This window comes from Cibotium barometz, chromosome 46 (genome assembly GCF_041138505.1).
Source record: "Cibotium barometz isolate CiBa-2024 chromosome 46, ASM4113850v1, whole genome shotgun sequence".
Taxonomy (NCBI): Eukaryota; Viridiplantae; Streptophyta; class Polypodiopsida; order Cyatheales; family Cibotiaceae; genus Cibotium; species Cibotium barometz.
In genome coordinates, this window is record NC_141091.1 from 2,973,274 (window position 1) to 2,985,452 (window position 12,179).

Here is a 12,179-nt window from a genome sequence, read left to right on the forward strand (position 1 = left end):
ATAAGATTTCGAACACGTGAAAGTTCAGAAAAATGTTCACGCCGTGAACTTTTTCAGAACTCTTCACGGCGTGAACCAATTTGTTCACAACATGAGCCAATTAGAAAACCTTCATGGTGTGAACCCTTTTTTGTTCACGATGTGAACTTTTCCTTGCAAACTCACGGTTTAGTCCAATCCAGTGAACAGTTAGAGTAAGGCCACGAAGGTCGGTAAGGGAGGGACACCCACAAGAAGGAAGAGGGGTTCTGTAAAAGCAAAACTTTTTGAACATGTGAAAGTGTAGAAAAACGTTTATGACATGAACCGTTTTCTAACACTTCACGCCGTGAACTATTCTTTGCAATCTCACGGCTTCAGAAAACAGAGTGATAGAATCGGATTAAAATTAAATTAGGTCAACAAATTAGCTTATCAAATCATACAAACATGCACTTAAGATCTAGAAAACTCATCGGAGACGATCTTACACCCGACGATAGTGCATCCAATCACCCAGGATCTTCCTATCAAAAAAGTGTGGGTCCAGGTCATTCAACAGGCACACACCTGAGTGTCTTAAATAAGGAACCTGACCACCGTTGAAACTAGTAGTGAAGAATCCATGAAAAAAGGGCTCAGGTACTCTGGATTTGGGGGAGAGGAGAAACCACCCTCCCCAACCAGGTCTAGTGGTATCATTGATATCGCCCGATGATTTTTTGGTCTCCAAACTAGTTACAACGGAGAAGCGCAATCTGTGGGCATGGGTCTGTCAACCAATGCTGGACTTGGTCCACGACTAGAAGTGTCCATCCAACGTCGAATTCTAGGCTATTGAACACCGGCACCCCCCGAATGAGACAAGACATGGAAAGTGCCGCCAGAACGGGTCAAATATTCTTCCTCGCCTCGGAGGAAGTAGAGTTAGATCTCAGAAGGAGCTAGGTGGAACGAGAGCTATGTGAGTTGAGCTTAAGGAAACAAGAACTCGATACTCGAAGGGTGAGGGCTGAGCAAAAGGAAATAGGAGGTTTAAACCTACTCCAATCACGAGTAAGGAATCGGAATTAGTCATGGGAAGAAGTGAGGGACAAATTCAACTTGGAACCCATAAATGAGGAGCCTAGAGTTGAGGAAGGGTTTACAACCATAGAAGAAGAGGATAACCTAGCAAGAGTGGCGGACGAAGTGGACCGTTTGTACACCAAAAAGATATTGAGCAGATGATTAATCATCCTACATTCCTACAAGACATGGAACTTCTAATTCTACAAAGGTGAACTGAGGCGAATAATGATGAGCCACTCCAAGGTAGAGTGGTAGGACCATCCCATGGACAGGAGATACCTAGAAGAGCCAATACAGGGAGGGGATGAGGTCTAGGAGGAAGGGGGGGAGCAATTCCTCACCCCTCTCTTCGAAAGCAAGGCAATAACTAATCGTCAGTTAACCTCTCCTGTAGTTTGCACCTTGAATTTAAGTGCTTAAGTCGGGACACATAATCTGTCATCGACTCAACTTTCTTTTGTTTGATATTATGTAACTGTGCCACAGAGCACCATCTATCACCACTTCGGGCAAAGCTGGGCACAAACACATTCTTGAGTCGTGTGAAGTTAACCTTATCCTCGAGCTTGAGGGTTCAGAACCACTGATGCGCTTTCCCTTCCAGGGTCAGTGACATTGTCACATCACTGACAAGCCCGCACGTTTCACATGTGGATTCAAAAATCTCTACATGTTGGATAGGATCTCCATCCCCAGAGAATTTTTGGACGAGTTTGGAAATGATATGTGGCTTCATCTGGGAGGATTAGAACTCGAAGCAAGCAAGTCAGAAAGATGACGGTGGACGAGCTTAATAATGCTATATTAGAGAAATTGACGGAGGGAAGAAAACATCTAGGCATGGGCATAATCATATTTACCCCCGCAAGGAATCGGTGTGGTGCTCTATGTGCAGATTGAATGACACTACCACCGAATGTCCACAATATAGAGCAAGGCCATTACTCTATTATGCCCATTGTGTAAAATTAGGAAATCATGACACTTCAATGTGCAGATATCCAAGATTCCAAAATGTTACACAGCTACCAGCACTTAGAGCTCCATTGGCTTTACCTGCGCCACCTGTACAGATCACCGCTACTATAGGATAAACCAACTCTTCCTACTTACCTTGGGGGATGTTCCGGGTACAAGACGGTTCACCTTTGCCACCACCAGTTCTACCACCACAACCACCGCAAGCTAAAATCAATTAAGTATTGATTGAAGAGCAGTCAGAAGATGTTGATATGGTGTGTGAAGTAGAACTTAGCGGAGAGTACTATGAGGAAATTGTGGAGGTCATGCCTGAATTCTACATCCTACAGAATAACATGCCAGTACCTATGTTTCAAACCACGGTACAGTGGAAGGGAAAGGACCTGAACTCGAACCTAAGAAGAGGACCACTACAATTCTTTTGCTGTGGAGGGCCGCAGTGAGTTGCCGAGTGCCCGAATAAGAATATGGTGCATACTCCAGGTGAACAAACACACACACACACACACACACACACACACACGATGAGGTGGGGGCGAGCCGCTTTGATCCCCCCTCCCACTAAAGCAAAGACCCCCAGCCACTCGGATGGTTGGAGAAATAAAAATTGGGCCCTGAAATTTTAAGGCTGCAAGGTCTTCAAGGGCATTTTAATTTTAACCTTCAGGTGAAGGCCACCATGGAAACTAAGGTTTCAATTGAAATCAAATTTTCTACAGTAGTAGTGGGTTGCAAATGTGTAAACATGAAGGCCAAGTAAGTTTATAGACAGACTATTTCAGCTTACAAAATACAACTAAAATTTTAAAATATACCACTTGTATGTTTTTTATTTAATATATAAAGGCTTCATCTTTAAAAAAAATAAAAAACTTATTGACCCCTTTAAGTCTCTTTAAATTAATGGGTCAGTACCAAGCGGTGTTAGCTCTTAAATTCTACGTGAGCCCTCTACCGCTTGGTACTGACCCCTCATCAATTTGCAAATGTGTAAATATGAAGGCCATGTAAGTTTATAGGCTTTCACGTTGAAGGTTAGGGCAGGCCATCAATTTTCAAGCTTGGAAGACAAGACTATTTTAGCTTACAAAATACAACTAAAATACAAAATATGTCGCTTGTATGTTTTTTATTTAATATATAAAGGCTTCATCTCAAAAAAAAAAACTTATTGACTACTTTAATTCTCTTTAAATTTAGGGGTCAGTACCAAGCGATGATGGGCTCGTGAATTCCGCGTGAGCCCTCTACCGCGCATTGACTGAAATGTTTTTTTTAGGCATGTCTTCGAAAGAGTTGGACATTGTTTACGAATCGGATGACGAGGCAAAAGAGTCCTGTGCAAAAAAGCTGTTTATGTTCTTGTACAATGCACAAGCCCACGAGCATTTGCATGAGTTGTCTTCAATGTTCAACAAGGAACTTTCTCTTGAGAACGTCATTAATTCTTGTAGGATTGTTCTCGGTGACCGTGAGTAGGAGTATGAAGACATTGTTTCTGCCAATATCGTTATGTCCGATGGTGAACGATATGTTCATCCATCTGATTTTGCAACAGACAAAGTCATGAAGAGGAGGCTTAGCCGTTGTCTTGAAAAGATTCCCAGCTACAGCAATAAAGTAGAGGAGAAATGCCCAATACACTCAAAGAAGTGTTGCTTGCTCAAATTTAGTTATGGTTTTCTTTGTTTTCTACATCTTCTTACTGAGGACTCAGAGCCGAAGACAGTGACTTTCGCAAGCACTCAAGTGCCAATCGAGGATGATGGGGTTAAGGAAGAGGTGGCTATAGAACTAGCAGAGGAGAGGGCAGAGGCCAAAAAGGAAACCTTTGAGGCTAATGCATCCCTTATCCCCTTCGATGTAGCACCTGTTTCATTGGAAGACAGTCACTCTAATGAGAATGAACAGGGAGAGTTGTCACTATCTTCCTTGCCCAGCTTTACTATGGCAGCCCAAGCCGATTACGTATTATTAACACACATGATGCAACATTTCAATATTTGTGAAGACTATTACTTGGCTACCTTAGAAAATTTTAGTGAAGCAGACATGGGCTGGATAGAGGAAGGAGTTGACAATTATCTACTAAGCTAATTCTGCAGTTTAGGACTCCGAGTACCTGCCTGGCAAGGAGATATTAAAGAAGATGTTCGATGAAGCTAGGACATATGAAACCCAATTGCCTTCCGAGGAGGAGGCTGCAGCAATTGCCGACCGTCTTGGTTTGGCCAGATATGGGTAAATTTTTGGCACCTACTATGCATGAAGACAATAAGTCCACGATCCCTTTGTGGACAAGATCCATGCTTGAGGTCATCGAAAGAATGCTACTCTTGCTCAATATATAAGACATTTGAATCATCAAAAGGTACGTGCAATTTATGACACTTGCTTAAAATTGACAACAGCAAGCAGTGACATGAGTCATGATGATTACAATTTTAATACGCAGATCATTATATTTCACAAGGAGTTCTCAAAAGACAATGCAAAATTCTCTTTATTCGCATTCAAAGTACTATCTAGGTTTTGTGGTGGACACGAAGTGCCTTTAAATGCTGAGAAGGTGGTGCTTGTCGAGAAACAATTTGCACTGCGGGTGTTTGGTCAAGGATATGGTTGCCAAGCACTAAGATGCCCCTACTACCTGTGATATACAACGCATACTAATGTAGCAGGAATTACAAACCTAGACACATTGCATCCATATGGAAAAAGATATGGTTGCCAAGCACTAAGATGCCCCTACTACCTGTCATATACAGCGCATACTATTGTAGCAGGAATTACAAACCTAGACACATTGCATCCATATGGAAAAAGATATCTAATATAAGGACAAGAAAAAGCCGGTCGGAACTGTTGTCTCCAACGGTGCAAATGCCAAAAATACATCTCTCGGTAGATGAAGAGGAAGAAGAGGAAAAGGAAGACGAAGAAGGAAGACCACTGAAGAAGATCAAGCCCACCTCATCTAGAGCACCTTCTCCCAACCCTAACTCTTGAGCGATGCCACAATTGATGGCGCTCTCTCGTAGTTGACTGATTCCAAGCGCATTGTCGGTTTTCTTTATTAATCAATCGTATTGCACATGTCAATGATGACTTGAATGTGTCTTTTTGTTTTGCTTTGTGAATCAATTTCCTGTAAGTCCAGTGATGTAACTCTAAAAGACTATTAGCTCGATTCTTGTCTCCACCATGTCTAGTGTGCCTAAAGTAACCTGTTCTTGCCATGTACCTGTGACTTCTCCATATTGACAATGAACTGTATATCTTTGTGAAATATGGTGTATGATTATATAGTATATACTGTAATCAATGACAAAACAGAAAAAAATCAAATGTATGTATTAGTTGGTCTCACAATATTGAGATTGCAGCAGTTTTTAAAGTTCTTACCATGTAATGAGTTACATGTTGATCACTGCATCCTGCAATGAATGTCTTCCTCCAAGTCTCTAATACGTTTTCAAATAATTTTATCTCAATGTTGCTCCAGCTCTTTTTCTCCATGAATGCAAAGATCTTGTCAAGTGAAATCCACACATCTGCCTTTCGATTTTGGATTGAACCTTCATTTCCAATGTTTTTGACTGCATTATGTAGATCTTTCCATTGATTAATTATCTTGACAGTCTTTGAGGCAGTATGACAAAAATATTTTAGCTTTCACACCACCTATTGATGGTTTTTTTGGTACTTTGCTGCCCCCTTGTGACCGCTTGTTGTCCTCCTCAATTTTAACATGCCCCCCATGCAAGCCAACGTCTGATAGCACTTTTTCTATTGCTTTGATTGCTTTTAAAGATTCTTTTTTAGGCTTTAACGTCTATGCAAAGCATATGTACAAATACACCAGCTTCTCTACAATTCTACATAGTGCATGCAATGTGCATATGTGCACTCTGGATAGAGGAATATCAAGTACTGCTTTGAAATTTTTATCTTTTAAATGCCTGTCAAGAGCTTTGTTCCATAGTATACGATCTAAAGTCTTGGCACTTGACAAGCAATATAGACATGGACTCTTTGCATTTGCACCTTTGCTTATATTATACATGCATTTTAGAGTCTTCAAATCACCTGCCATGTGCCATTCCACTTTATAGTCACCGAACTCAAGCACATGAATGGCTCTTCCATTTCTTTGCTCACTAATCAGTGATGGAATTGTAGTTTGATGAAACACCCAATGCAAAATTTCAAAGTCTTCTTTATCCACCTATGTCATTATGAAGAAGCTCATGTTTAATACAAGTTTCATGTTTAAATTATTTCAACGTAATACACAGTCATATTCAATGATAAAGAAGATACCTCAAAAGATCCAAGTGGCAATATGTTATTCTCCGATTGAACACTAAAATATCTTGCATCATCTTTTGTAATTGATATGTCTAAGGCCCTGTTCATTAGAGTGATAGTAACCCTCTCCATTTTTATGTTCTTTAAAATCTCACACTCATCCAGTTTCAAAACAAATTTTAGAACTCTTTCACATTCTTCTTGACCAATCTCAAAGAATTGAACTCCGTACCTTTGCAAAGCTTCAAGATCAAAGAAAATATTGTTGTGCTGGTTAAAGGCTACCTCTCTATCTTTAGCAAAACGAATGTTGCTTCAATATGTACTGGTGAACCAAGTTTCTCAAACCTCTGAATGGGTTCACATATTGGCATCGTGCAGACTTTACTTGCATTGGTTTGGAAAGTAACGAACCTTTATGCTTCTTACTTTGACATTTCTTTGCTAGTGCCTTAAACATTATACTGGTTCTTGTTCATAAAAGAAGACACATGCTCCTCATTGATTTTTTGAAACTTCTTTTGATACAGCATCTCTTCCACTATTCCTTTTGGTACCAAGTGACTATAGTGCACTCCAGCTTCAAAATGTACCTTGGACTCTAGATAAAGTAAAGATCTAAAAATAAAATAACATCAAATCTGATTACTTATGTCTAGTTTCAAACAAAGAACCTAATCTAAAAAGAGAAATATATATGAAACAGGAGTACGTGGCTCTAGTGATGTGTCCTTTCTCTTTAAAGCATCAATCTTTTTCTCCAAGTCTTGAATTGTTTCTTTGTTTTTTGCCATAAGCTTCTCTGCATACAACACCCATTTAGTTTTTTTATTTCAGTGTTCTCTATCTGTAGAAAATCCCTCTGCTGTTCTGCAACCATCGCTTTCGTTTCCAAGTTTTAGGCATAACTCAGCAAACCTTGTCTATCATCACCCATGAAATGAAGTAGGTTTGTAATGTTGTGAAATGGAGGTGGTGCATTTGTAAATGGATCCTTGGGATACATTGACCCATCGGTCCACAAGTCTAAATGACGCTCTCCATTATTCCTCCTTTGCTCTTTTTGCTCAGAACATTAAAAAAAAAACTCTTATTTCGTTTCCTCAAAGGCTGGTACTCATATTGTATGTCCACAACATAAAGATGATAAGTATCATATGTTCTTTTACATGCACCATTTCTACTACTGTTACTGAGAATTGGAGTGTCTCCATGTGTTGTTAAAGGTGGATTAATTAGAATCCCCAAATTTGGATTAATGTTCTCATTTGCAAAGCTAGTATTTTTTGTATCATAAAATATATTAAAGAATTTGAAACAAGAATTAACTGGATTAGTAAGGACATTTTTTTAAATAGCTTCAGCAGGAAAACCTCGAATCTATTAAATGCATAATTACCTCAAATCTGTGAAATCTTGGTTCTGACAAGTTTTACGTGCATCCAACAAAGAATGCTGCCTCATAATGAAACCTCGTTGAAAGAATATGCATATTTTAATATATTTAAACTATTTATTATAATAGTAAAAAAATGAGCCAGATTGCAAATTTGGATATATTTTAAACCTTTTATATTTTCTCTCTAAGCTGAGTTGGCACTTCTTACAGGGCCCAAAATTAAGTCCACATTTCTCCTAATGAAAGTCATAGAAAACTTTGTCAAAAAACTAGCACTCATTCAAAAAGCAATAAAGTCAATTACCAAAATTATTGGTTCCAAAAGCGAAAAGAAATTCATTCGTGAAAATATTAAATGCATTATTTGCCATTAAAACTCCTAAGATGCTAACGTAATAAGTACCAGTTTGAAAAAGATTGGAGTAACAAACTTAGGTTTGGCAAGAATCCCATTTGGGTAGCCTTGAAAGAAAATTGGCCCAGAAATTGGTGCCTAAACCAATCATCATAGTGGTCCCTAAGCCTCCCCATTGTTGCTGGAAATTCTCGCCTTCAAAACCGTACATGAAGCTTCCGCATCATATAGCTTCTCCCAAGATCAAAGATCTTCATTCGCTTTACGAATGAAGATTTGAAGAATTTTGTGTTTTCTGCATGGTATGCCTGTATAGGAGTTAAGGTTGCTGCACATGAACACCACTCATTGTCAAGTCTTTGTTTCTTTGAATGATTCTATTGTCAGAATGTGCAGCAGAGAGATGATGACCAAATCTGGGAACACGAGCAAACACAATGCAGAAAAACAACGAGAGAGAGAGAGAGAGAGAGAGAGAGAGAGAGAGAGAGACAGAGACAGAGAGAGGGGTGTAACTCTGCTCTATATACACAAAGAAGATCCCGAATACAAGACAAAATGGCAAGAGGGAAATGGGGCCATTTTATATGGCCCCCAGACTGCAGCAGTCGCGGGCGGCCTGCATCAGAGGTAGCTCGACAGGCCCTGAAGCTCCACGACCAACCACAACCCCAGTCAGCCAGAACAATGACCAGTCAGGTAGTACTTGAGAACTCCAGCCACCACATGGTAGCCACCCAGGCCATAGAAAAATGGAAAAAAAATGTGGAGAAAAATACGAGAGGAAAAATGAGAAGAACAACTACACAGGCGAGCACACCCACAACAAAGGCCCTGGTGTCCACATAAAGACAAGAGATGACTTCCAACACCCCCTCTCAGCTCTTGGCTATGAAACTAACCACAGGGAGTTGGGGTGCCGCCTGAGCAAATCCTGACATAGCGACTTCATGAAGAGGTCCACCGAACTATCCTCCGTCGAACAGAACTCTAGCAAGATGTCATCAGCAACAACGAACTGTTCACGAACAAAGTGCCTCTAGATGACCGTGGGTTCCTCCAGTGGAAGCCCAATCTTGCCATGCAAGACTCTAGAACAGATTCCATCATAACCTTCCATATGCCGTAGTTGTTCCCGTCCAACTGACGGCCCACCAAGAACGTGGGGAGTGTAGGGATCTTCACATGCCTCTCGGCCATCTCTAACAAATCTGCCATTGCGGGGATGTACTCTGAAGAAAGGGTGGGTGGGTGGGAACAAAGAAGAACTTACACCTGCAAGTGGCTGTCCAGAGAATCAGCTCGCCGTCCTCTTGCTTCTCCTCTTCTCGAATAGTCCCGAACAGTCTACCAATCAGCAACACAACAGTCCCCCTCTTGCTCACATAACTCCCAAGAACTATCAAGATCATACGACTCTGATACCATGTCAGAATGCACAGCGGAGATGACCAAATCTGGGAATACGAGAGAAACGCAATGCGTGTAACTCTGCTCTATATACAAAGAAGATCCCGAATACAAGACAAAATGGCAAGAGGACAGTGGGGCCATTTTATATGGCCCCCAGCGCAGTCGGCGTGCATATCAGAGGCAGCCGACAGGCCCTGAAGCTCCACGACCAGCCACAACCCGTCGGCCAGCTGTCATGAGTCGGCGAGAATAATGACCAGTCGAGTAGTGTACCTAAGAACTCCAACCACCACATGGCAGCCACCAAAGCCATAGAAAAATGGGAAAAAAATGTGGAAAAAAATATGAGGAGTGAGGAAAAATGATAACAACTACACAAGCGGGCACACCCACAACAAAGGCCTTGGTGTCCACATAAAGACAGGAGATGACTTCTAACATCTATATGGATATGTAAGGCAATCTCTAGATATAGGTATACCTAGATATAGATTACCTAAACAATTTTCATTTGGGCTAGGGCCAGTTCGGCCTCCAGCATTTGTTCATAAAACTTTTTCTTTGTTGTTTATAGTTTTGTTAATCTTGGAGAAGAAAAAAACATTATATATATATATATATAATGTATATGCATCTGCATATTCGTGTGTGTGTAGCTTTGTTGATCCTAGACATATATATGCATGTCCATATCCACACACACACACACACGCACACACATATGGAGCTGGGTTTGTGTGTATTCAAGCACACCTATATATGTATGTGTGTACGCACATATGTATGTATATATAAATATGTATGTGTATGTGCGTGTGTACATAGTACATACATGTGTGCGTGTGTGTACATAGTACGTACATATGTGGGTGTGTGCGTGCATGTGTACATAGTACGTACATGAATACACACATGCATGCGTGTGTGTGTGTGTGTGTTTGTGTGTTTACATACATATATGTGCGCACACACACACGGAAAATTACTTCTCATCATAAGATGGATAGCTCATTAAAAGAAGGGATAGATAGCTCTCGAGCTTATAGGAAATATAATTGTGCAAAACAGATATGCCCCACATGTAGACTGATTTCTAAATTTGTAGAGGTAAAATACAACCTTAAATTGAGAAAATTCTAAACACAAGGCAAATAAATCTTTCAAATTGTTAATGCAAATTCTTTTTATACTCTAATATTAGTTGGATAGCCACACAATTATTTCTTTTAAGCATTCAAATTTTATTATGCATTTGAGGGATTTACAATTTAACAACTTAATGGTTAGGGGTGGCCTTTAGAAAATAGGAGGGTAAAAGCTTGAGTGGATGAGAGTTGTACAAACAGTATGGAGTATTTGTAGATAAAAATAATGATTTATTAGTGTAAAATTCTTTGCAAAGCTTTAAATTTTATAGTTCCCAAACTATAATTTTGGTGTACTCTCTCTCTCACTCTCTCTCTCTCTCTCTCTCTCCTCTTCCCCCCCTTCCTTTTAGCTACCCATTATATGTGCTTAGACGCTAAGTTATTTTGCTTGATTTCTTCACTATCTTCATGATCACCATAGTAATTACAATCATGATTATTTCTAGATTTAAAATAGATCAAAAGAGGTTTTCTTGGTTTGATGTCTTGAGAAGAAAAGAGCTTGTTGTTCTTCTTCACATATCTTCTAATAGACACTTGTACACTTCACAAAAGATACAATTGATCTTCTTTATCAAACCTTCCTATAGGCATCTTTATAACTACAAAAAAAAAAAAGACACATTGGATAGTACAACCTATTGGTCTTTAAAAGCTTCACTACTTTTTCAAGATGCATCATTGAAGTTCACATGTTGTGATATATACTTTGAGAGGGCTCCAACCTACACAAAGCTTTATGTTCAATAGCGTGACACCATGAGTTCACATGTCCTGATATATACTTTGAGAGGGCTCCAACCTACACAAAGCTTTATGTTCAATATTGAGACACCATGAGTGTAAAAGAGAGGTGAGTGAGGACAATTTATTATGTAGATATATATCATTATGAAATGTGACCAAAATAATAAATTTGACAATAATATAAGAGCTAAGCCCTAGACAAGGCTTCACAACTGTCACTGGAAATAAATGTGCATACCTGATTGGTTAGTTCATTTGCAAGACTTTACTAGGGCTCAACAAAAATGTCATTTCAATGTATTTTTACCGATTGAAATTATTTAAAAAAAACGGCTAGAAATTTTTGAAGCCCTTAAAAAAGAATTCAAATTCACTAGTTTTTAGTTGAAGTACCGCCAAAATTTGCAAATATAGCTTAGAAAACGGGTTTTGACCGGTTTTTTTTTTATTACTTTTATCGAGCCCTTTTTAGTGGGCGTGGAGAGAACTTACCCAAGGTGCAAAGAAACACCGCGAAGATCTCTCACGCATTCATTCTTTTCCTTGCTAGCACAAACACTTGCACAGGTCTCCGTGAAGTTTCCCCCCATCATGTTTGGGCTACTCCTCCAATTTGGCGTATTGTTTAGCCTTGACTCAACATCTGCAATCTAGTTTTTGAGCCAACAAGTTATCTCTCTCTCTCACACTCACACACACTCTCTCTCTCACTCACACACACACACACACATCAATGTCACACTCCTTATGTGGCCAAGAAATGAAAGTTGCATTT

At 39.7% G+C, this 12,179-nt stretch overlaps 1 protein-coding gene and 1 pseudogene across 2 annotated transcripts in view; both read right to left on the minus strand.

The window, feature by feature from the left end:
• Positions 1–4,663: 4,663 nt before the first annotated feature.
• Positions 4,664–6,450, minus strand: LOC147611809 (uncharacterized; annotated as a pseudogene).
• Positions 6,451–11,078: 4,628 nt separating this feature from the next.
• The window catches only part of LOC147611810 (MADS-box transcription factor 23-like), a 48,154-nt gene continuing 47,053 nt past the window's right edge, over positions 11,079–12,179 (minus strand). Inside the window, exons 7-8 of one of the 2 annotated variants that reach the window (XM_086783654.1) lie at positions 11,897–12,054; positions 11,079–11,382 (exon numbers count right to left, since the gene is read on the minus strand). In XM_086783654.1, coding sequence (XP_086639780.1) covers positions 11,346–11,382; positions 11,897–12,054 — 195 coding nt within the window. In that variant the 3' untranslated portion in view covers positions 11,079–11,345. Of the gene's footprint in view, positions 11,460–11,896; positions 12,055–12,179 lie in introns of both variants that reach the window. The other variant, XM_086783652.1, reaches the window with a different exon arrangement.